Source organism: Podarcis tiliguerta (genome assembly GCF_965153285.1).
Source record: "Podarcis tiliguerta genome assembly, chromosome: 6".
NCBI classification, from domain to species: domain Eukaryota; kingdom Metazoa; phylum Chordata; class Lepidosauria; order Squamata; family Lacertidae; genus Podarcis; species Podarcis tiliguerta.
The window spans coordinates 7,757,989-7,784,533 of record NC_139539.1 but is presented as its reverse complement, the minus strand read 5'-3'; the positions used below and the strand labels follow the sequence as shown (position 1 = coordinate 7,784,533).

At 46.6% G+C, this 26,545-nt stretch overlaps 2 protein-coding genes across 3 annotated transcripts in view; both read right to left on the bottom strand.

Moving 5' to 3' along the window:
- Window positions 1-26,545, bottom strand: part of PTK6 (protein tyrosine kinase 6) — a 736,207-nt gene that overhangs the window by 588,992 nt on the left and 120,670 nt on the right. The window lies entirely within an intron of this gene.
- EEF1A2 (eukaryotic translation elongation factor 1 alpha 2) overlaps window positions 14,295-26,545 on the bottom strand; it is a 36,601-nt gene continuing 24,350 nt past the window's right edge. The window contains exons 5-8 of the mRNA XM_083447515.1: window positions 21,515-21,665; window positions 18,259-18,515; window positions 16,414-16,648; window positions 14,295-14,657 (exon numbers count right to left, since the gene is read on the bottom strand). Coding sequence (XP_083303641.1) covers window positions 14,530-14,657; window positions 16,414-16,648; window positions 18,259-18,515; window positions 21,515-21,665 — 771 coding nt within the window. The 3' untranslated portion in view covers window positions 14,295-14,529. The remainder of the gene's footprint in view (window positions 14,658-16,413; window positions 16,649-18,258; window positions 18,516-21,514; window positions 21,666-26,545) is intronic.

Sequence of the window (26,545 nt, the reverse complement as noted above, 5' to 3'; positions counted from 1 at the left end):
TTCACAAGACGAATTTCCCTATGGGCTTGCTTCGCAAGACGAAAACATCTTGCGCATTCGTCAATGCATTCCTATGGGAAACCGTCAATGCATTTCCTATGGGAAACCGTGCTTCACAAGACGAAAAATTCACAAGACGAAAAAACTCGCAGAACGAATTAATTTTGTCTTGCGAGGCACCACTGTATACAATTTTACAATATGCAGAAAACAACATGAGTTGAGAAATCAGAGAGAGGAGCTGAGGGAAGTTTGGGGGGGGGAGGGAGGGAGGGTTTGTTGGGGAGGGGGGAGGGGAACGGGGGAAATAAGAAGATGATTTGTTTTGATAATTTGTTATGTTGAAACTGTCAATAAAAAAAATTATAAAAGAGAGAACATGAAGAACTACTGCATCAACGCGCATGAGCTCTATCAAACAAGGTTGGCAGGCCAATGGAGTTTTGGAAAAAGAAGACAGCATACCGCTAAAGATTCTGCTTATTTGTTTTCCTCTAGAGAACCCTAGAACTTGCAAAGCTGAAGTCTCATCCCCATGCACTGCTTGGAATGAATGGCAGATGAGCGACACCTTGCATGGTGTTTTTTCTTTATTTCTAACTATTTAAACTATCCCTATGTGCATTTTCCTTGGCACCACGTGCAGGAAGGTCCCTTCTAAAGGAATTTCAGCAGTCTGCTAAAGCCACTCTACCTGGCCTGGGCATTTTATTTTATTTTATTTTATTTTATTGGCACTGCCAGAGCAACCAGCCTTCGCCAATAGAAGGGCAGCGGGTGGATCAAATTGCCCCGACTCAGCACTGGCAGCAAACAGCCTCCCACTTCCAAACGCCTTATGAATTTTTTAGAGAAGGACCAAAGTGCCTTGCTGAGTCAGCCAATCAGAGGCAGCGGATTAGCGAGAGACGGATCTTAAATTATTAAGCAAGCACAGCTAGATGGGAGGTCGAGAGGGAGAGAGGGAGTTGCTCCTTTCGCTGAACGGAAAGGCAGAAAAACGGCCTGAGAGCCAGGAGGATGCAATAATTTTAGCGACTGGGCAGGCCAGAGACAAAATGTGTGGGAAGGAATCTGTTTCCCCTCCAGGTCATAAATTTTTATTGATTTTCACAATTTTTACAGATTTGCTTAAATTTCAATATATGATTTTCTTAAAATTTTGACTTCCCACCCTTACTTCCATGACATTTTTATCCCCACCTTTTACATACTGCTTTATAGAACACACTTTTCTCCAATAAAATTATTGTGTTTATCTAATACAATAAATACAAGAGAGTCGGACATGACTAAGCGACTAAACAACAGTACAATAATTGTATTCATCTAATACAATACAATAAAAAAAATTAATTACCGGTATCTAATACAATTTTATCTAATACAATTTCTTTCCACTGCTCATAATTTGAACCCTGCCCACGTTTTCATTTGACTATAGCAGTTCTTTAAACAGGGTCTCCACTCTTCCACGCCCATTTTGTCTCTCTTCTCTCTTATTTTTGCTGTTAATTTCGCCATTTCTGAATACAGTGGTACCTCGCAAGACGAATGCCTCGCAAGACGAAAAACTCGCAAGACGAAAGAGTTTTTTGTTTTTTGAGTTGCTTCGCAAGACGAAAACGTCTTGCGCCTTTTTCTTAAAACCGTCAATGCATTCCTATGGGAAACCGTCAATGCATTTCCTATGGGAAACCGTGCTTCGCAAGACGAAAAATTCACAAGACAAAAAAACTCGCAGAATGAATTAATTTCGTCTTGCGAGGCACCACTGTAGTCCATTCACTTCTGAAGCCATTCTCCCTTGGTTAATCCTTCTCTTCCTTTCCGTTTCCGCACGTAGAGGATACCGACTGCTGTTGTTGCATGCATAAATAGTTTAACCATCTTTTCCGGGACCTCCATCCCTATTATGCTTGGGGCTCCCTTTGCTTTTGCTGTTTGGAAGTCCAGTTCAATAACTGATATAAGAATCAAGGCTACAACCTTTGATTGGCAGGTCGGTCAACCAAATCAGGGTAGGGAACCATCTGCAGCTCAAGGGCCACATTCTCCTCTTGCAATTTTCTGGGGGACCACATGCTCACGGTGGGCTTTCAGACCGAGGGAGCTGGCATTTGTCTGCAGACAACTTTCCAGGTCATTTGACCAGCAGTACTAAACCGCTTCTGGTGTAACGGGACACCGTAATGGAAACCAGAGTGCACAGAAACGCTGTTTACCTTCCTGCTGCAGCAGTACCTATTTATCTACTCTCACTGGCCTGCTTTCGAGCTGCTAGGTTGGCAGGAGCTGGGACAGAGCAACGGGAGCTCACCCCATCGCGGGGATTCGAACCACTGACCTTCCGATTGGCAAGCCCAGAAGGCTCCATGGTTTAGACCACAGCGCCACCCGCATCCCACTACCAGAATGCATAAACACAACCCCTACCCTATACCAAGCATTATTTGGAATAGCGGTTTGCACAACCCTCTGAAATTCAAAATAAAAAGGTAAAGGTACCCCTGCCCGTACGGGCCAGTCTTGACAGACTCTAGGGTTGTGTGCCCATCTCACTCAAAGAGGCCAAGGGCCAGCGCTGTCCGAAGACACTTCCGGGTCACGTGGCCAGCGTGACATCGCTGCTCTGGCGAGCCAGAGCTGCACACGGAAACGCCGTTTACCTTCCCGCTATAAAGCGGTCCCTATTTATCTACTTGCACCCGGGAGTGCTTTCAAACTGCTAGGTTGGCAGGCGCTGGGACCGAACAGGGGGAGCACACCCCGCTGCGGGGATTCGAACCGCCGACCTTTCGATCGGCAAGCCCTAGGCACTGAGGCTTTAACCCACAGCGCCACCCGCGTCCCGAAATTCAAAATAGCAACCATTAACTGCACTTTTTTAAAAAATGCAACGAAAACTATTTCGTTTAATTAATTCAATGAAATTGGTGAAGTTCATCCAGTGATACCAGCTTTTCAAAGTCTGGTTGTCAATTTCACCTCCTTGCCTTTTCCCCCCGCCCCCAGGTAATCTAACCCCCTCACATGGGGCATTACCACCCATTGTGTGATGGCCGGGGATTCAGACTCAGATGCTGAACCTAAGGGATCCCAGCCTGCACAGGATTCCCCGCCTCCAGAACCAGCTGAGCTGGGGCTGGGCCATGAGCCTGAAGGGTCCTCACCTGTGCTGGATCCTCAGGTGCAGGCATCAGCTGAGTCTGCTCTGGCTCCTGAGGAGATGGAGGACCCATTGCCTGCAGGTGCTCCACTCTCAGCCCCGTCAGAGGAAGCTGAGGTTGCCTTTGGGTCTGGTAACCCTCCAGCCTCTCCTGAGCTGCAGAGGCTCAGGGCAGAGAGGCAGAGGGAACTAAATTCCCACAGGAGGAGTGCTCGCCTCCAGGCCAGGAGAGGTGAGTCGCCTGTGGACCGGGGCCGCCCTATGCCTCGGGGCAGATAAAAGCCGGCCAGCCCCAGTCCCAAGTTGCGGGAGCAATATTGTTGGTTTCTAGTTCCTGCCTGAACCCTGTCCTGCTTTCTTGCCTGAGCTCCTGACCCGCCCTGGCTCCCTGCTTGCATGTCTATTCCTGACTTCACCCGGCTCCCTGCCCTGCACCCAGCTCCAGCTACTACGGACTGCCTCCTAGTTGCACCTTTGACCACGGACCGGACTTGGACCTCGCCTCTCAGGTAATCCATGGGACCAGCACACATTGCCCCTAGACCATGGATAGGTCAACTAAAGCCCGGGGGCCGGATCCGGCCCAATGACCTTCTAAATCTGGCCCACGGATGGTCTGGGAATCAGCTTGTTTTTACATGAGTAGAACGTGTCCTTTTATTTAAGATGCATCTCTGGGTTATTTGTGGGGCATAGGACTTCATTCATTTCCCCCCAAAAATATAGTCCGGCCCCCCACAAGATCTGAGGGACAGTGGACCGGCCCCCTGCTGGAAAAGTTTGCTGACCCCTGCCCTACACTCTGTGTTTAGACCCTGGTAGCATGTCTTTTTAACACCAGACCTGGAATTTCTGCATCCACAGTGGCTGTACACCTACTGACTCCAGATCAGTCCTGCCGTTAAGGGGCATTTCCAAGACCAGGAAGGAAAAGAGGACCAGGGTGACAGCAAAGCTGGCATCAGCAGTTCTCAGAGGGCACTGGGCATTGTTCATTAATGGTGGCAATGTCACTCCCTGCTGAGTGTCCCCAATGGAAGGTACCATTGACACTGGAGATGCAAAACAGTTTGGTGCAAAGAGCACCACGTAAGCCCTGCTCCCCCAGGAAAAGAATGACTTACAAGGTGATGCAGTAAATCCAAGGTTAATTACTCTAGGATGACAACCTTCACTGCTCAGTGATTTGATTCAAAGCAGGACACCCATAACCCTGTCTCCTGCAAGGGCAGTGATCTTGGAGCACAGTTGCCTTAGCCCTGGTCGATGCCCACCCTGCTGAAGAAGGAGAGTTAGGATTTGATATCCCACTTTATCACTACCCGAAGGAGTCTCAAAGCATCTAACAACCTCCTTTCCCTTCCTCCCCCACAACAAACACTCTGTGGGGTGAGTGGGGCTGAGAGACTTCAGAGAAGTGTGACTGGCCCAAGGTCACCCAGCAGCTGCATGTGGAGGAGCGGGGAAGCGAACTCGGTTCCCCAGATTACGAGACTACCGCTCTTAACCACTACACCACACTGGCTCTCTGCTGAAGGAAGGCAGGGGGCTTGGAAAACCAGGATTGCATCCAATGCTGCATGAGCAGAATTCCCCTTGGGCAATGGGACTTCCTATTCCTCTCCCTGCATGTTCCCCCCAAATCCACTTACCCTATGGAGAAGTTTTTGAGGGTGCACAGCGTGGGTTGCCTTCAGAGGAGGAGCGATTCTGTTGACAAGCAGAATGGCAGCAATGGATACAACTCTTGGGTGTTAAAATGCTCCACCTTGAGGATTGCAAGCAAAAACAACCTCCAGGTCTTTTCCCTCACCAATGTATTTGTGGAGGAAAGCCAGAAATTTGGTTGGTTGATAGACTTAACAGTGCTGGGGGTTTTGTGTTTTGTTTCAGTAAAAGTAAGCAGCATAATTAAGGGACGTGGGTGGTGCTGTGGGTTAAACCACTGAGCCTAGGACTTGCCGATCAGAAGGTCGGAGGTTCAAATCCCTGCGACGGGGTGAGCTCCCGTTGCTCAGTCCCTGCTCCTGCCAACCTAGGAGTACGAAAAGCACGTCAAAGTGCAAGTAGATAAATAGGTACCGCTCTGGCGGGAAGGTAAACGGCATTTCCGTGCGCTGCTCTGGTTCGCCAGAAGTGGCTTAATCATGCTGGCCACATGACCTGGAAGCTGTATGCCGGCTCCCTTGGCCAATAAAGCGAGATGAGCGTCGCAACCCTAGAGTTGGTCACGACTGGACCTAATGGTCAGGGGTCCCTTTACCTTTAAGCAGCATAATTAAGATCCAGGATGCTGAGCTCAGCCTCCCAAATCCTCTCCGGCTCATGTTGCTCACTTCCCGTTCACTGCCATTTCCCCCTGCAACATTTGCATCCTTGTAGAGTTTTCCCCTGTCCGCCATGCTGTTTAGCATCTATCTGAAACCACTAGGATCTGTCAACAGGAGATTTAGAGTGAGGTGTCACCACTGTGAATCACGCCCAGCTTTATATCTCAGCTCCGTCTGAATCAGGAGAGGCAACTGAGATGTTGACTGGTGCTTGAAGGCAATGATGGAATGGATGCCAGCCAATGAATTGAACTTGAATCCTGAAAAGACATGTTGCAAGTTCTCAAGCCTGAGAGATGGGGAGGCACCCTGTTCAGGACAGAGCTGTGGGATGTGATCCATGAGAGGCAGTCAAGTACATTTATTGTAATACTAGAGAAGACATGTTGAGGAATGTTTGGTCCAGTCAGTCAAAACTTCTTGTTCCTCCTAACTGGAGCATCCTTCCTTTGCATATGACTAAAGGTGGGTGTGACCTTACCTGTCCAGGTAACAAAAGGACAAGTCACACAGCACTCTCTCTCTCTTTGACTTCGTCATTTGACCAGCTTTTAGCTAGGACTGCTCTGCTAGCTTCCCAGCTAGCAGAAGCACTGGGATTATTCCCCCATATGGGGCAGATCCACATGTACATATTTGTAACTAAGTCTGCCTTCAGGAATCCAACCGTGAACTGATGTGAGTAAACTTTTTTATCATCTTTGAATAAGATTGTGGCGTATTTATTCTTTTTAAGAGGGATTCAATGGAACTTACCAGGAATGTACAATTCAATCTGAGACAGATTGAATTGTTTAATAGTGAGAGGCTCACACGAGCCTGCATCCAGCTATCTGCTATGCGTGAAAAGAGGAATGTAAACTCTGCTAAGTAAAGGAACTTGCTAGCGCAAGTTAGGAAGGATATTAATAAACAATATATCCTCTTCTGCCACGCTGAACATTCCCACAAGAGCTGCACTCTGTCCAGTTTGGGGGATGCTGCTAGATCCAAAACTGTTACTGGGGACTCTGGTATCCAGGAATATCTATTTCCTAGCTACAGCCCTCAACAACAGAAGTCACATAGAAGTTCTGGGCAGCTCCTCTTAAGAGAGAGGCTCACTGGCAAAACGGCAGGCTAGATGTGAAATCTGAACATGAGAAAGACTTTCCTGCACAATGTTTTCTCATGATTCATCTGCTGTCATAGGGAAGGACCAGCTGTCTCTTCTTGGGGGAAAGCTTCCAACCAAGCCGAGAGCAGCTCCTGTCAGGCTTGCAAGTTCCCCTACGGATGTGTGTTAAAATCTGTACAGTGGTACCTCGGGTTAAGAACACCTGAGGCAAAGGTTTCACCTTGCCTAGTGGGTGGGCCGGTCCTGATTGTGGGAATGTTAAGGATAGTACAAAAGGATATACAGTGGTACCTCAGGTTAAGTACTTAATTCGTTCTGGAGGTCGGTTCTTAACCTGAAACTGTTCTTAACCTGAAGCACCACTTTAGCTAATGGGGCCTCTTGCTGCCGCCGCGCCGCCACTGCGCCATTTCTGTTCTCATCCTGAAGCAAAGTTCTTAACCCAAGGTACTATTTCTGGGTTGCAGAGTCTGTAACCTGAAGCGTATGTAACCTGAAGCGTATGTAACCTGAAGCGTATGTAACCCGAGGTACCACTGTACTGGGAAAACCATAGCTTTAACTATACGGACCTTTGTTGGCAAGGTGATGTCTCCTTTTATGCTGCACTGGGGAAATTGAAAGTGGCCTTCTGCTGAGTCAGTCAATTGGTCTACCTACATTGACTGGCAGCAGCACTCCATTGTTTCAGGCAGGGTTCTCTCCCAGTCCTTCCTGAAGGTGCCTTCTACATGAAAAACTGATGCTCTACCACTGAGATACTGCTGAGCCTGAACTCAGCAAGCTATTCTGCACAACAGCTTCTGAGAAGGAGCAGCCCATTCGGGTGGCAAGAGATTGGGTTGTTAGAAAGACGCTTGGTTGTTTCCTTATTTTAGCAGTTCCTGTGCTGCTCAAGGTGGCCTCCAATGATAAAGCGAGCTGAATTCATTTTGAACACACTGGACTGGTTTGTGGGGAGCAGATTGGAAGCCTAGGCAGGTGTAACCTGAAGTGTCTGTAACCTGAGGTACCACTGTACAAGGAAGAGGGCAGACTAGGGATGCCTTAATGGTCAAGGGCCTGACTGATCTCCGTTAAATGGTGCTCTTGCTCCAAGCAGGTCGAGCTGTAACCTGATGCCTCCATAGCAGTGGAATTTCTGCTTCTCCAAATGGTCTAGATGCAGACTCATGGCGTCTCCATCAGCCAAGTTCCCCTTACTCCTTGTTCTGCTACTGCTTGCTTTCTTTGCCATCTATTCCAATAATGGGAAACCTCCAAATCAGGGGTTCAATGTGGCCCTCCAGACATTGCTTATCTCTCCCCCTGAATGCTCCCTGAGTCACATCCCTCACTAGCCCTCCTTCACCCACCCCTCAATTTTTTGCCATTCTTGCTTGCCTGGACAGAGAACAGATAGGGGACAGACAGTGGAGCGTGTAGAAGAAAACTAGCCTGCTTTGTTGGCCTGTGGCCCTCAGAAAGGAACATGGTCCCCAGGCTAAAAAATGTTCCCCATCCCTTATCTAGCCTGATGAAGAGTTCTGGATAACTTAAGTGTCCAGATATTAAGTGTTGATATTGTTGTTAATGTTGTTGATACTGTTTTATAGATTATAACTGCTGTACTGATTTCTGAATCATAGAATATTACTTTTGCTTTCATTGCGATGTTTAATTTTTAGTTCTTTCATTAAGAGTGTTCTATAGATTGCAATTGTTTCACTTATTATTCGTTCATTATTCCATACGATTTATGTGTTCTATTATGTTCTGTTGTGTTGTTGTTATTCGTTGGTTGTAAGCCGCTCCAGGATTCGTCTGAATGAAAAGCGGCATAGAAAATATAACCAATCAGCGTAAATATTGGAACTATTTGAAAACCAATTCAAATATTAATAAAGATTGAAAAATCTTCAGAGGTGGCTGATGGAAATCCAAAACATTGTATAATATAAGAAAATATGTTAAATGACTTGGGAATGATATGTTAAAAAAAACTTATATATATCATCTATATCTATATCTATATCTATATCTATATCATCTATATCATCTATATCAGTATCTATCATCTATCTATCTATCTATCTATCATCTATCTATCATCTATCTATCATCTATATATCATATATATAGAGAGAGAGGGGGGGGAGAAAATATAACCAATTAGTACTTCAAAATCATGCACACTATTTTGCAAAATTTTATCTGGCCTCTTCTTGTTGCTGCTGTTATCACTGTTGTTTTCTTTACCACTTTCTACATGAATGTCTCAAGGCAATGTTCCAGAGAAGTAGCAAAAAAGAAGAGTTTAAGACACACACACAAAACACCAGATATATTTACAAAACAACACAAAATAGACCCTGATGGCAAAGACCCATTCATTCACCTGGGAGAGACTGTCTGAAAAATTGCCTTCAATTGTTTCTGGAAAGTACAGATACTGAGCGCCTGTCATATCTTGACAATTGTGCTGTTCAAAAGAAGATAATCAGCCACACTGAAAGCCTGGGCTTCTGAAAGCTTTGGAACTTGCAGGATAATAATAATAATAATAATAATAATAATAATAATAATAATAATAATAATAATAATAATAATAATAAAAAAAAAAAAAATGGTGGTGGTGGTGGTATTGCCCTAATATGGTTTTTGAGCTGGCACAGTGAGTTTTCCTTTTTGTGTAATCTGTGCTGGGTGATCTTGAGTATATGACCCTTTCCTTGAAGGATCAAAGCGAAATTCACCCAGGTTCATTCTTTGCAATAATCTCAACAGGTGCTAATGAGGTCCCCTCCCCCCCCCCCGAAACTGCCCCAAGGATTTGCCAGAGTCCAACATCTTCTCACTCCTGTGAGCAATCTTTTCCCTAGTGCAGTTTTTGTTAGCCTGCTGACCTCTCAATGTTTTGGACTACGACTCCCATGAGCACCAGCTGGCACAGCTGGAGGGTGCCGGGTTGATGACGGTGATGTGTTGGCAGTTCTCAAGTTCCTATTTATACCCACAAGGTGGCACGACGAGTCTTACGACAGCCAACAACAGCTACAAGGGCACCAAGTTGGGGGGAAGCACATCTGTGCACGGACATTGCACAGCACAGAGCAGATCAACATGTTCTGCCAATCTGTGTAGACATAATCATACTCGTCTCCTGCCCACTTCATCATAAGAACACAACAGCATTCAAAGTGTGCGTCGTCACCTTTAAAACCCGGAACATCAATACTCAGTTATTGCAATGCACGCACCCAAGAATGCCAGAAGACGCCAAGAGATGTGTTTTGCAACAGCCTGGAGACGGCCAAATTAGGCAACACCTCATCCCACTCGCATGAGCGCATGGCTGGCTTGCCACAAGGAATAGCCCCTGTGTGGCTGAAATTTCAGAGGAGACACTTTTGTGCAGAATTTATCGTGCTCTTCTATTCCCAGGATTATGGGAGGTGCATTCTGGTCCAGGGGCTTGGGATTATTTTAAATGCCCCCTCTACACTTCCCAGGATTCCTTGGGAAGGAAACCACAACCGCGATGCGCTTTTCCTCAACACAGTTTAAGAGAAATGCTTTGGTTTCTGCCCCTTGAGATTCATCCTCTCTCTCCTTTGCTCTGAAAACACATTGTTAATTACTGCAGATATTGATTCCTACAGCTCATCTGTGACTTGAAAGCCTTGCGGGCACATAAAAGGATGACTTGGTTATCCTTTCATATTTTTAGTATAAAAACTGTTAAAAATTATGCCGGGAGGGGAAGGGTTTAATTTTCTGATTCCCTTGAGCGTTAATTACAAAAGGATGGCCAAATGAAGCTAACAGATCAGAGCTAGGCTCTTGTGTAAGATAGAAAGTGGGTTGTTGTTGTTTAGTCGTTTAGTTGTGTCCGACTCTTCGTGACCCCATGGACCAGAGCACGCCAGGCACTCCTGTCTTCCACTGCCTCCCGCAGTTTGGTCAAACTCATGCTGGTAGCTTCGAGAACACTGTCCCACCATCTCGTCCTCTGTCGTCCCCTTCTCCTTGTGCCCTCCATCTTTCCCAGCATCAGGGTCTTTTCCAGGGAGAATTCTCATGAGGTGGCCAAAGTATTGGAGCCTCATCTTCAGGATCTGTCCTTCCAGTGAGCACTCAGGGCTGATTTCCTTAAGAATGGAGAGGTTTGATCTTCTTATAGTCAGAATGGAATTTTGGCGGTTATCTCTGTTAGAATTCCTGCTCCATGATTGCAGTCATAGGATAGTTGTCTGTCACATGATGGTGTATGTTTGACTCCACAGAGTGGGAAGTGACGGAGACAGGATGTTTGTGTTATTGTGTTCCGTGAAGTGGGACTATTGTCCTTTGTTCTTTTTCTCTTTGCTGCCTGATGCTAGAGAGAGAGGGAGCCACGTTGCAGTGCTCTGTGTGTGTTTATATGTAAATAATTAGCCAAAATGCTGAGTTGCTGAGGTCTGTCACGCACATGATGCGCAAACTCTGCGGATCCCTAAGTGTGCTGGTGTTGGTTGGCATTGGTAGCTGTGATGTTCGGGCTGAAGAAAACTTATGAAGCTCCCGAACGATCGACCAGGAGGGAGGGAACATGCCAGTCAGGCATCTATCTCTGCCACAAACTGCTAGGTTGGCAGGAGCTGGGACAGAGCAACGGGAGCTCACTCCGTTGCAGAGATTCAAACCGCCGTCCTTCCAATTGGCAAGCCCAAGAGGCTCCGTGATTTAGACCACAGCACCACCCACGTCCACCTCCACCTGGATCACCAATGTGATTGCTAAGTTCTGATGCCGACACATGGTTCCTGGAGAGACAGGTCAGGCGGCAGAGGCTGGTGGACCCCACCGGGAGCAGAACTGAGAGAAGATTCCTGCTTGCTTGTGGCAGGATGCTAGCAGGTAAAGGTGGGCTCAGCCTGGATTTGGGTCAGGCGGGGGTAGGGGGAGATGTGAAGGCGCAAGGCAGTCTTACAACCAGTGCCGCCAACTCAAGAGTTATCAACCCTTTGGGCTCTTTCAGCTCAACAGAGGCATCTTGTGGAGGAAGCTAAGATTTACTCCTCGGTTCCAATTTCTTCCTGTTCAATGGACAGTGTAGTGTAATGGTTAGAGAACCGCGCTAGAACCTGTGAGAGACCAGGGTTCAAATCTCCACTCGGCCATTAAGCTCAGTGGGTGACCTTGGGCCAGACACACTGCCTCTCAGACTAGCTAACCCAGAGCTCCTTGGAAACAAAAGTGAGATGCAAATTATTGTTTGTAAAAAAATAATTTTGTAAGTTGTGTGTCCTTGTTTCTCCATTTGATCCCTTTACGTGGTTTTGAATGCTTTTGAGTTATTTTATGAATTGCGACTGGCCCTTATCTTTATTGATTATAGTTTAGTAAAAAAAAAAATTGTTGCCAACTGTGTATTATTTGCTGGTATTTAATTTTACCATTTACTGATATATTCCAATGGATTGTTGAAGATTGCTTGATTTGATACAAGTTGTCTATTTTAAAGTTAGGTTTTTATTATGACTTTTTGTATTGGATCAGATTGCAATTAAGCGTGTGATCGTTGCTGTCTATTTTGTTGTTTCTTCAGCTTGTAAATTGCCTTGTTTCTGGTAATAGAGGAAGGTGGGGTAAAAATTAAAAGTGAAATGAAATAAAATAAATAATAAATACTGCGGAACAGCCTAAAATTTCTGTAGTAAACATCTAATTAAAGGCACGCTTTTAAAAAATTCCTTTTTAAAATGGTTAGCATTTTTAGCCTTTGAATTATTAGTTTGCTGTCATTACCACTGCTATTTATGTCATGCTCTCATCCCATGGAACTCATTCATCTCATCATAGGAAAGTTAAACAGCCTTTTAAGCATCTTATTTCCAACATCTTTTAAGACCCAGGTGGCAATTTTTGCTGCAGGAGATGCTTGGCAGGTTGCCTAGCAACCGCATGTGATCCCTCTCCCCTCTCAAAACATCCCTCATGTAAATATTTTTGGCCCTGCTGTTCTAACCCAGCTGTAAAATCAGGGCATCAGCTGCTACTACAGGCCGAGGCCAACGTAGGAAAATACAGTGGTACCTCGGGTTACATACGCTTCAGGTTACACACACCGCTAACCCAGAAATAGTGCCTTGGGTTAAGAACTTTGCTTCAGGATGAGAACAGAAATCGTGCTCCGGTGGCGCGGTGGCAGCAGGAGACCCCATTAGCTAAAGTGGTGCTTCAGGTTAAGAACAGTTTCAGGTTAAGTACGGACCTCCAGAACGAATTAAATACTTAACCCGAGGTACCACTGTACAAAAAAAAAACCAAACAGGGTTCTTCCAGGTGAACAGTCAAATCCTTTGGGGTTTGGGGTGGGTGCCTGTGTCTCTCATTCTGATGTTCCATTTTTTTTGGAGGGGGGGACCTGTATGGAATTGCAGAACCTTGAATTGGAAGGGACCCCAAGATTCATCTAATCCAACCACCTGCAATGCAGAAAATACGCAGAAGTCACAGATGGGGATCGAACCCACAGCCTTGGCGTTATCAACACCATGGTCTAGCCGCAGATGTACCCCTTGGCCTCTCGTAGCCAACCATGGCTCTAGCTAGCCAAGTTGTTTAAGAGCCGTTGCGCACCAAATGCTTTTAGTGATGCTTTTGCTGCGAGCTTTCAGGCGAGGTGTGAAGATGAAACGAACCAGAAAGGACCATTTGCAACACAGCAGACGCTCGGGTTGCGAACGTGATCCATGCGGGATGTATGTTTGCAACCTGCAACGGCGCGTCTGTGCACGCACGGTTTGCGATTCGGTGCTTCTGCACATGCGCAAAACACAATTTAGTGCTTTTGCGCATGCGCGACCGCTGAAACTCAGAAGTTCCGGTACTTCCGGGTTTCGGCGGGTGAGTAACCGTAGCCCGAAAAAACAACCTGAAGTGGCTGTAACCCGAGGTATGACTGTAATATTGTTGTTGTTTAGTCGTGTCCGACTCTTCGTGACCCCATGGACCAGAGCACGCCAGGCACTCCTGTCTTCCACTGCCTCCCGCAGTTTGGTCACACTCATGTTTGTAGCTTCGAGAACACTGTCCCACCATCTCGTCCTCTGTCGTCCCCTTCTTCTTGTGCCCTCAATCTTTCCCAACATCAGGGTCTTTTCCAGGGAGTAATATTATAGTTATGTATTAAAATATGGGTAGGCAAACTAAGGCCCGGGGGCCAGATCCGGCCCAATCGCCTTCTCAATCCAGCCCACAGACGGTCCAGGAATCAGCGTGTTTTTACATGAGTAGAACGTGTCCTTTTATTTAAAATGCATCTCTGGGATATTTGTGGGGCCTGCCTGGTGTTTTTACATGAGTAGAATGTGTGCTTTTATTTAAAACGCATCTCTGGGTTATTTGTGGGGCATAGGAATTCATTAATTTTTTTATAAAAAATACAGTCCGGTCCCCCACAAGGTCTGAGGGACGGTGGACCACCCCACCCCCCACTGAAAAAGTTCACTGACCCCTTTATTAGAATCTTAGCAGTAGAGCTGGAAGGAACCTAACCCCCTGCAATGCAAGAGTCTTCCTGACCAGCGTGGAATTCGAACCCACGACCCCAAGTCTCACGCTCTACCAACTGCTCTTAATCATACTGCCAGCACGAAGAGGTGAAAACGACTCACGGGCAGACTGGCCCAACCGCACAAACGACACCCCCACGTTTTCGCTGTGGATGTTGTATACCAGTTTTATTGGTAAAATTTGAACACAAAGCCTCACGGACGCCGGGACATGCTTTTCCTTTTAAAGAATTTCCACTGGACTTTAATGGTGAGCATCCAGTCGTTGACATACAGACGCTTACAAGCGGATGTGCACACATGCCCCTCGGGGAGAAGGTGGCGGCATCCCGGCTGCGGGGATGGTTTCTGCGCGAGGCACTGGGCACCTACGATTCATTTGCCAGCCTTCTGGGCCTTCTGGGCCGATTTGGTGACCTTGCCAGCCCCGCCGCTCTTCTTCTCCACGTTCTTGATGACGCCCACGGCCACGGTCTGCCGCATGTCGCGCACGGCAAAGCGCCCTGCATGGGGCACACGAAGGGTTAAGAGTGAGAGGCTGGGCGGAGGAGGAGGGCACTTCCTGCCAATGCCACAGAGCCTGCGGCGCTCTACTGCCCTCTAGTGGCAAAAAGCGGCAGTGCAGATCTCGTTATTATTACTATTATTGTTGTTGCTGCCACCGTTATATACCGTATTTTTCGCTCTGTAAATGCACCAGACCACAAGACGCACCTAGTTTTTAGAGGAGGAAAACAAGAAAAAAAATATTCTGAATCCCAGAAGCCAGAACAGCAAGAGGGATCGCTGTGCAGCGAAAGCAGCAATCCCTCTTGCTGTTCTGGCTTCTGGGATAGCTGTGCAGCCTGCATTCGCTCCATAAGACGCACACACATTTCCCCTTACTTTTCAGGAGGGAAAAAGTGAGTCTTATAGAGCATAAAATACGGTATTTATTTACCCCGTAGCAGAGTCTCAAGGTGGGTGTACAGATAAAAATAAGAACAGCTAAAAACATAGGGGGTAAACAATGGTTAAAAAAAGATTAAGCATTGATAGAATAAAAACTATCGAAAAGGAAAATAGAAAGAAAATAAGGACAAAATGCTAAAAAGTTTTCTTGAAATGTAGGTAATATTGAGCAGCAAATAAGGGTGGGTAGTGAGACGTCAGGACAGTGAGATGGGAATTCAACTTTTAAATTTGTATGAAATTTGAATTCATTTGATGTTAAATTTGCTAAAAAATGAAAAGCCATAAAATTGGCAAAAATGTAAGATAGAATCAAAACGATCTATCTATTTAAATACATTAAAACCATGCCAATCATAGAATCGTGGAGTGGTTATCTTTTGCAGTTATCTTTTGCCCAGTGTGAGGCTTGAACCCACGACCCTGCGATTAAGTATCTCATGCTCTACCAACTGAGCTATCTCTGTATTTTGTATATTTGTACTTTGATGTTTTGAATGTTTGCTCTAAGCCAGCCTTTCTCAACCTGTGGGTCCCCAGATGTTGTCGAACTACAACTCCCATCACCCCTAGCTAGCAAGTCCAGAGCTCAGGGATGATGGGAGTTGTAGTCTGACAACATCTGGGGACCCACAGGTTGAGAACCGCTGCTTCTGGGGACAGCTCATTGTGGGAAAGTGGCAGCTAAGTAAACTCCATCCATCCATCCATCGTAGCTCTGATACAGAGAGAATGCAAGTGGAAGAACACATAAGCAGAGAGCAGAAAGCACAGCTCCCTCTTTAGGTCTAACAGCCTGGCTAAAATATATGCCTTCTTCAATGAAGTGGGTGAGTCAAGTCTGCTCAAAACGTGTCTGCAGTAGCCATTGGAGAATTCAAAGCTTTCTTTTTTTAAAGGAACTTGCTGTGATTAAGGAAGGGGAACCCCTTTCCCAAACTGCCCTACGCTGCTCTTTAAAGCCTCCCACCTTCAGGAATTAAAAAGACAGCATGGATACGCTTCCAAAGGACTTTCGAACAGCCCAATGCTGCGCTTTGAAGCCCCAATAATCGGGGCTTCAAAGCGCAGCACTGCCCAATGTCAGTGACCTTAGGTGATTGGCAGGTGGGGGAGCCATTCAGCTGTCAAATCTGCCCCACTAGAGGTAGGGCAATTGAGATATGGGCTATAGAAGGTTCCCTCCCACTCCTAGGTCTATCTTACATCAGGGTTTCTGGGCATCTAGCCCTTTAGTTTGAAATAGCCCCCCATCACCCATCTTGCTAGGCACCTGGGGGGAAATAAAAGGAAAGATTTGGTTCTCACCCAGGGGTGGGTACTGGGAGAAGCTCTCCACACACATAGGCTTCCCCGGGATCATCTCCACAATCGCGGCATCCCCCGATTTCAAGGATTTCGGGTTGTCCTCCAGCTTCTTGCCGGAACGCCGGTCAATCTTCTCCTTCAGCTCGGCGAATTTGCAAGCGATGTGGGCAGTGTGGCAGTCAATGACGGGGGAATATCCAGCGCTGATCTGGCCGGGGTGGTTCAAGATGATCACCTAAGCCGTGCAACAGAACGAGAGAAGGACTCAGGCCGGAACAAATTCCGGAAGGGCATGGGATGACCACGTCAACTTTCTGGCTTTCCCAGCTGGGCAATGCTGCTCCCTGGTGGAAGGTTGTTGAAAAGGCAGCCGCTTCTAGCTACTGCATTCTGGAAAATGGGCTCCTGCAGACTGGCAGTATTTTGCAGGAGGGATTCAAGTGCACTTTCGGAAACTAAAGGTGCATCAATATTCCCGTTTATCCCATGAATTCTGAGAGGGTCCCGTCCCCCCCCCCCCCCGAAAACCAGCAGTTTACTTCTGAATGGGAACAAATGCCAGTCTGCAGAAACCCCAGTTGCTGTTTGTTCCAGTTCATCAGCAAAGAGCAGCTTTTCTGGACAAAAGCAGTGGGTCAAAAAAACCACCCTTGAACCTGTGACAAAAGTGTGGATGGGAGAAGCCGTACTTTTGCACAATTAAAGCAGATGACATCGCTCTGTCACCCTACTGGGAAAAATCCACCCTAGAAATGAACTTCTTGCTGTTAGGAAAGTGACAGAGAGATGCACTGAACAAACAACTGGAAAACATAAAAAATACCCTGGAATAATCTCCGGTTTGGCTAATACCAGAAACTAGGGCAGGAGTAATCAGCGTAGTGTTTTCCAAATGTTGATGACTACAACTCCCATCATTCTTGAGCACTGGGCATGCCAGCTAAGGCTAATGGAACATGCAGTCCACAACAGCGGGAGGGCAATGGCCCTCCTCTCCACTTGGAGGGTTTTACCTTTGCATTATCACTTTCTTTTTAGTCTGAATCTGGCTTTCAAGTGATTAAAATGGCCAAGCCAAATAAATCTAAATAGCTACGTGCCTTGCAAAACATTCCACGAAGGGGCATATTGAAGGGAGAATTTACTTTTCCGTGGGATAGGTTATAAATTTAATGAGCAACAGCCTGGCATTCTTTGTAAGGAGGAAAACTGGCCTTTAACAAGGGTGCTCCGTGACCCTTCCGTCAAAAGTCTCTGAATGCGAGACGACTGATTTGTCGTCAGCCCTACAGACTAATCAGGAGACAAATTAAAACCTAGCCCCGGAGCTAAACAACTACAGTGGTACCTCTGGTTGCGAACGGGATCAGTTCCGGAGGCCAGTTCGCAACATGAAAAGAACACAACCCGCAGCGGCGCATCTGCGCACATGCGGGTTGCGATTCGTCGCTTCTGCACATGGCGTCATTTTGCGCTTCTGCGCATGCGGTGAAACCCAGAAGTAACCCTTTCCGGTACTTCCAGGTCGCCGCGGGACGTAACCTGAAAGAACATAACATGAAGCGGACTTAACATGAGGTATGACTGTACATCTTAGGCTTTCACTGGGCTTCACTCCTAGCCCAGCTAAGTGGGTGCAGGATTCAACCGCACCAAGCAAACTATTAAAGGCTGGCGTCCCGCAACGCAACTTCTGCAGAGTAAAATCTCAGGGCTCTTGGCTAATGCTGCGTCTTCCTCAAGCGTCACCGGCAGGACAGAGGTCTGCATCACGCAAACGGCCGCAGAAGCTGTGATACGACGGCAAAGGCTTTCAAAATGGCTGCCACCTCGCTTTCTGCTGACCTGAGAAGTGAACTGGGCCGCCTCCTGAGGCGGGTCGGATTTGCTGTCGCCGCAGACGTTGCCGCGGCGGATGTCCTTGACGGACACGTTCTTGACGTTGAAGCCAACGTTGTCCCCCGGCAGCGCCTCGCTCAGGGCCTCGTGGTGCATCTCAACCGACTTCACCTCTGTGGTGATGTTGACGGGGGCGAAGGTGACCACCATGCCGGGTCTCAGGATCCCCGTCTCCACACGGCCCACGGGGACGGTCCCGATTCCTGCGGAGGGGAAAAGAGGGCAGCGGGGAACATGCAATGAAACGCAATCCCCGAGATTCTCGGCAGCCTTGCATTTAATAATAGTAATATAATAATAATAATAATTTATTATTTATACCCTGCCCATGTGGCTGGGCTTCCCCAGCCACTCCGGGTGGCTTCCAACAGAACACTAAAATACAATAACCTATTAAACATTAAAAGCTTCCCTCAACAGACTGCCTTCAGATGTCTTCTAAAAGTCTGGTAGTTGTTTTCCTCTTTGACATCTGGTGGGAGGGCGTTCCACAGGGCGGGTGCCACTACCGAGAAGGCCCTCTGCCTGGTTCCCTATAACTTGGCTTCTTGCAGCGAGGGAACCGCCAGAAGGCCCTCAGCACTGGACCTCAGTGTCCGGGCAGAAAGATGGAGGTGGAGACGCTCCTTAAAGTATACAGGACCGAGGCCGTTTAGGGCTTTAAAGGTCAGCACCAACACTTTGAATTATGCTCGGAAACGTACTGGGAGCCAGTGTAGGTCTTTCAGGACCGGTGTTATATGGTCTCGGCGGCCACTCCCAGTCACCAGTCTAGCTGCCGCATTCTGGATTAGTTGTAGTTTCCGGGTCACCTTCAAAGGTATCCCCACGTAGAGTGCATTGCAGTAGTCCAAGCGAGAGGTAACTATGACACCACTTCACATCGCTATGGCTTCCCCCCAAGGGATTCTGGGAGCTGTCGTTTGTTCCGGGTGCAGAGAGTTGTCAGGAAACCCCCTGGCGCCCTCACAAAGCTACGGTTCCCAGAAACCTTTGGGGAAAGTGGTGACTGTTGAAAGTGTTATCATAGCAATTTAAATAAATGGTGTGGACATGGCTGAAGAGGAACTGCAAGAGTTTAGCACTGGATATGAGGAGGAATTTAAAAACCTTTTAATGAGGGTGAAAGAGGAGAATGCAAAATATGGTCTGAAGCTCAACATCAAAAAAACGAAGATCATGGCCACTGGGCCCATCACCTCCTGGCAAATAGAAGGGGAAGAAATGGAGGCAGTGAGAGATTTTACTTTCTTGGGTTCCGTGATCACTGCAGATGGTGACAGTACTCACGAAATTAAAAGACATCTGCTTCTTGGGAGAAAAGCAATGACAAACCTAGACAGCATCTTAAAAAGCAGAGACATCACCTTGCCAACAAAGGCCCGTATAGTTATAGCGATGGTTTTCCCAGTAGTGATGTATGGAAGTGAGAGCTGGACCATAAAGAAGGCTGATCGCCGAAGAATTGATGCTTTTGAATTGTAGTGCTGGAGGAGACTCTTGAGAGTCCCATGGACTGCAAGAAGATCAAACCTATCCATTCTTAGGGAAATCAGCCCTGAGTGCTCACTGGAAGGACAGATCCTGAAGCTGAGGCTCCAAGACTTTGGCCACCTCATGAGAAGAGAAGACTCCCTGGAAAAGACCCTGATGTGGGGAAAGATGGAGGGCACAAGGAGAAGGGGACGACAGGACAAGATGGTTGAACAGTGTTCTCGAAGCTACCAGCATGAGTTTGACCAAACTGTGGGAGGCTGTGGAAGACAGGAGGGCCTGGCGTGCTCTGGTCCATGGGGTCACGAAGAGTCAGACATGACTAAACGACTAAACAACAACAGCACTGGATATAACATCGGGCAACTTAAAAACACACCTTTTGGGAAAGCATAGGAAACTGCAGGCCCGGCGGCGATTCTGTTAATTTCAGCTGCATATAACTGACAGCTCACAACTCTGCAGCCCCTTTCATGGAAAGCCTGGAGATGTTTTATGTTCAGATCTGCATTTTGGTGATTTCATGGTTGTTAAAGAACCGTTCCACCTGCTGCCGCTGTTTCATGCTACCAACTGCTTTTTGAATGGCTGTTTTTAAGTTTTGTCTTTTTTACATTGTAGTTTATGTTATAAGCCACTTTGGGGAAGGGGAGAGAATATACGGTATACCTTCCTAAGGTGGGCTACAACCAACCAATCAATGCACTCCAGCAGTAAAATAGGTGTACTTTGCACCCTAAAAATGATTAAGCGGCACATAAATGTCTACAATAAATTAAAAAGAATTGAACATTGCAGCAACTCTACCAATGCTAGGAGGTTTTGAAAGCGACAGGTTTTTCGAAGAGGCTGCATTATTATTATTATCTGTGAAATGTATCTTCAAGTGTGAAATATTCTGAAAGAGCTTGTGAGTGACCTTCGGCAAATGAACTTAGAAATGCGAAGTGTTGAGACAAGGACAATAGAGACTTTAAAAAAGACTGGGAACCGTTTATGCTGTACCTACAGAAATATTGTAAAGAAGTGGACTCACTAGCAGGGTTTGAGTAAACACAATTAAGAAATCAAGTATAAAAGTTAATATGTGATAACTGGAAAATAACAAAGTGCAGGATGTAATTGGAAAAATATGATATAAAAAATAGGAAGATAAGAAGATTTAAGTTAAAGATTACAAAATTAAGGTAGAATAATAATAATAATAAAAGCAGGAAAAGAAAAATATTTTAAAAAACCAGAAGAGGAGGTTGAGGGAAGTCTTGGGGGGGGGAGAGAGATTGAGATTTATATGGTTTTTTTGTGATAATGGTGACTGTGTTGAATATAAAATTGTAAAACTTAATAAAATATATATTAAAAAAAAAGAAATGCGAAGTGTTGGACAGTAGAATAGAGAAGTGTCTTTTTCATGTCTCTCGTTTCCCATCTTTTAGCATGTTCATCGCTGCCATTTCAAACCTGCTTCCGCAATTATGAGGATGAGAAACTGACTTCTTGCCAAAATCGAACGGTCAGGGCACCTTCAGGCAACAGGCACAATTGCTACATACCTTACCATCTACAATGCACACAGGTAAATGCCAGTGTCGGCAATCAAATCCTCTCCTCTTCCTGTCGCTTAGACTACAAAAGCGGATTACTGCCTAGAAATCTGCCTAGCCCAGCAAGGGCACCTGTCTACCTGCCAGGAAAGCTCTGGACTCACCTCCGATCTTGTAGACATCTTGAAGCGGCAGGCGGAGAGGCTTATCTGTGGGGCGGGTGGGGGGAAGGATGGTATCCAGAGCTTCCAGCAGCGACACTCCGCTGGCGTTCCCTTCCTTGCGCTCCACTTTCCAGCCTTTGAACCAAGGCATCTGGAAAACAAAATGGCGGGAGTGTGGATCCAGTGCGCTGTGAGGAAGGGAACTGTTGGCACATGAGAACACCTTCGTCCAGCCGTATGAATCTCTCCCTCATCACAAGGGCAGGAACTGAAGGATACAATCCTTCCTTTGCTTCCCAGAGCAATTTGAGATTATTTTATTTTTATTTATTTACACACACACAAACACACAGACATTCCCCAGCCCATCTGGCTGGGTTTCACCAGCCACTCTGGGCGCCTCCCAACAGAATATGAATAAATATTAATAAAAAAGCGATAAAACATCAAACATTAAAAACTTCCCAAAGCAGTTAAATAAACCTTAGAATCATAGAATCATAGAGTTGGAAGAGACCACAGGGGCCATCGAGTCCAACCCCCTGCCAAGCAGGAAACACCATCAGAGCACTCCTGACATATGGTTGTCAAGCCTCTGCTTAAAGACCTCCAAAGAAGGAGTCTCCACCACACTCCTTGGCAGCAAATTCCACTGTCGAACAGCTCTTACTGTCAGGAAGTTTTCCCTAATGTTTAGGTGGAATCTTCTTTCTTGTAGTTTGGATCCACTGCTCCGTGTCCGCTTCTCTGGAGCAGCAGAAAACAACCTTTCTCCCTCCTCTATGTGACATCCTTTTATATATTTGAACATGGCTATCATATCACCCCTTAACCTCCTCTTCTCCAGGCTAAACATGCCCAGCTCCCTTAGTGGATGGAGGTGTGTTAACATATATAAAATTGTACATATGGTTGATTTGAATATGTTATTATTAAGTATACTCAATGTATATACAGCGCGGGTGGCGCTGTGGGTAAAACCTCAGTGCCTAGAACTTGGCAATCGTATGGTCGGCGGTTTGAATCCCCGCGGCGAGGTGAGCTCCCGTCTTTCGGTCCCAGCTCCTGCCCACCTAGCAGTTCGAAAGCACTCCTAAGTGCAAGTGGATAAATAGGTACCGCTTTAAAGCGGGAAGGTAAACGGCATTTCCGTGTGCTGCGCTGGTGCTGGCTCGCCAGAGCAGCTTCGTCACGCTGGCCACGTGACCCGGAAGTGTCTCCGGACAGCGCTGGCCCCCGGCCTCTTAAGTGAGATGGGCGCACAACCCTAGAGTCAGACACGACTGGCCCGTACGGGCAGGGGTACCTTTACCTTTATACTCAATGTATCAGCCGCCTGGGGGGGTTTCACTGTTTGTCTTTTAGTTGTTGGTAAAAAATAAAAAATAAAAACTTCCCTAAACAGGACTGCCTTCAGATGTCTTCTAAAAGTCAGGTAGTGGTATATTTCCTTGACATCTGATGGGAGGGTGTTCCACAGGGCAGGCACCACCACCGAGAAGGCCCTGTGCCTGGTTCCCTGTAACCTCACTTCTCACACGGAGGGAACCACCAGAAGGCCCTCAGAGCTGGACCTCTGTGTCTGGGATGGACAATGGGGGTGGAGACGCGCCTTCAGGTATTATCAGAGATTAGCAGTCTGCCTCCATCTGTAGATAAGTTTGGGGGGGGCGGTTTCCAAGAAGGGGGTGTATCACCCATAACACCAGGCCAGGAGTGTGAACCCTAGCAGTTCACTCCAAAATCAGCTTCTCCAATAATCTCAGGTCAATTGTGCTTGCTAAGGTCAGTTTCCCAAAGGCAAGTCTCCCATTCCCCAGACTCAGGCCACAAATGCCCAGTCAAACTTGGTTGGCTCAGTAGGTAAAGTACGAAACTCTTATTAATCTCAGGACCATGGGTTCAAGCCTCGCCTTGGGCAAAAGATTTCTGCATTGCACGGGGTTGGGCTAGATGACCCCTGTGGTCCCGCGGGATCACATTCATCCAGCACTTTACCAACTACACTGGCTCCTGGTGGAGTACAGGGTCAGGTTTAAAGTGCTGGTTTTTACCCCTTGTAATCTCCCACGTTTCCGGTATATAATTTAGAATGAAATTCAATTCCCCTAAATAGCAATTTCTTTTTATTACTCTTGCTATATATATCTTCACCTCACACCAAAATGATCTTATCATCCGGCAGTTAATCATCATATGTACTAAGTTTGCATTTTTACTTCCACATCTCCAGCAGTTATTTTCTTCTTTTTTTTGCTAGAGTCCAGTGGACTCTGAATATTATTTTCTGCTGCATGCAGCTGTTATGGACATACCAGTCTTCAATAAAGGTAAAGGTAAAAGAACCCTGACAATTACGTCCAGTGGCGAACGACTCTGGGGTTGAGGCGTTCATCTCGCTTTATTCGCCCAGGGAGCCGGCGTACAGCTTCCGGGTCATGTGGCCAGCAGGACGAAGCCGCTTCTGGCGAACCAGAGCGGTGCACGGAAATGCTGTTTACCTTCCTGCCGGAGCGGTACCTATTTATCTACTTGCACTTTGACGTGTTTTCGAACTGCTAGGTTGGCAGGAGCAGGGACCGAGCAACGGGACCTCACCCCATCATGGGGATTTGAACCACCAACCTTCTGATCGGCAAGCCCTAGGCTCAGTGGTTTAACCCACAGCGCCACCTGCGTCCCTGGAGGTTCCATTTACCTACCCTGAAACTTAAGCGTACAATGTTTTATCAAATCCCCTAACAAACTTAGCAATTGCAAGTGTGTGAGAGATACAGTAGTTAGCAGTCACCCACACACTGATTTTCTACATCTTTAAAGGTGACTTCATTTTGAAACTGCTGTGGACATCCCCTCCCGCATTTCCTAGCCACCAAGCCTATCTGTCTTGCGTCCAAGCTATGTCCTGTGTTCCCTGAAGGAGGTCACGAAGCATTAGCCCAGCTGTGCAGGACCGTCAAGAGGATTCACAGAAACTAATCTCCGCCAACACACCAACGCTGACTTGCTGAATTTCAAGGTGGTCACGTGACAGGCTCAGAGGGGTCACCTGACTAGCTTCTGCATTAAGGAAGAAGCCCCAGCCCAGCCAGGAGAAGGGAAGGGAATAAAAGAGATCTGGAGGGTAGAAAGAGAAAAGAACAGGACCTCCACATTTCTGAAAAGAAATGCTATTCAGGAAAACAGAGCGTCTCTGTCTGAGCAGTGAAAGACAACACCATACAGGCAAAATTCAGTACCGAAATCACTTTTGTAAGTTACGCATCACAAAACCTGTACGCTTTGACCTGCGTAGGTTATGCACATAAAGCCAATTTGCACGTGTCACCTTATTATGTATAATTTATTCTGCACCCCGTTTCCTTCATTCTCGCTTTCCCACCAGCTTCTGAGGCAATCTGCAAGGAAAATTCAAGCTTATCCCTGCCGTCCTAAGGGCTAAGAGGTTGCATTTTTAAAACACTGAAAGTAAACGTACTGGAATTTACATCTAACGCCAAATTCTCCATTTGTTCATGGGACTGCGGAATCGCAGGAAACATACCCTCTTCGACCAGTGATGGCCAAACTTGGCCCTCCAGCTGTTTTGGGACTACAATTCCCATCAGCCTGGACCACTGGTCCTGTTAGCTAGGGATGATGGGAGCTGTTGTAGCTGAGACTAACTTCTTTAATCTCAGCCCTGCCTCTAGTCTTTATTAATGCACCTGTTATAGCGGGCTGCCTTACAAGGTTGTTGTTGAAAGCAGCTGAGATGATGTATGTGAACTGCTTTGAGCACATAGGAACAGCTCTATAGAGCACTAAGCGTAATAATCTCTTACAGAAATTTAGGTAACCAAGCAATTCTCTATTTATTTGCTCTTACAACCTACCTTTCCTCAAAAGAGCAGACTACATGTGCCGCTGCCACCCCCTATTTTTACCCTCAACACCCCTGGAAGTTTAATTAGGCTGAGATACCGTGGGTGGGCCAAGGTCAGCCAGTAAACTTCATGGCTGGCTAATGATTTGAACCCAGATCTGCCCAGTCCTAGGCCAAAGTCACAACATACATATGTAATTTTGTTTGTATGCCGCCTTTCCAAAGTTCAAACCACACTCAAGGCAGCTTACAACACAAAAAAGACACATAAACACAACGTAACGAAAGCAGCCATAAGCAATAAATAAAACATTTAAAAAATGCACAAAGGAACTGAACAATTTCCACGTAAATCGTAAGATCTAAAACAAAGATACAAAAAGTTAGTATCGATAACAGCAACAACCCCATCCACAAAAATCCCTAAACGATATCCCAGCACCAAACATTTACAGCAGCGTCATTCTACTCTAAAGTCCTGGCTTGCCCCCCAAAGAATTATGGGGAATGTAGTTTGTCCAGGGTGCTGAGTGTAATAAGGAGACACCTATTCCCCTATTCCCACAAAGGCTCTCTAGCTAGTTAGCGCCATTATCTGAAAGACCGCCTCCTTCCTTTTAAAGACGCGTGAAATATACTTGGATTTCATGCTCTTTATTCATCTCATAGTGGTGAGGAGGAATGGAAGTTCCCCCAGAATGTCTGCTTTATATACATTATTTACACAATGGGCCCACGTGATTGGCTAATTCCGGAATTCTCCTGTAGGCCAATCAGGTTACGGATTCACTTCCACCTGGAGCTGGATTGGGTGGCTCCTGTGGACCAATCAGACTGCTGCATTCTGGGTCCTGTTGTTCTAGGACCAATCAGACTGCTGCATTCTGAATCCTATTGTTATAAGACCAATCAGACTGCTGTATTTTGGATCCTATTCAACTCAGTACATAACAACGCATGTGAAAATCAGTGAAGGAGACACTCTTGGTACTGCCACTGCCTTCTGATGTTTTTGGGGAGGTGTCAGTCCAGCAGGTCACAATCTCAGGACCGCAATCCCTCAAGGACCACCTCTGCCCATATGAACCAACCCAGACCCTGATATTATCATCTGAGGCCCTTCTTTGTGTGCCCCCTCCAATAGGAGTCTGAAGGGTGGCAACACA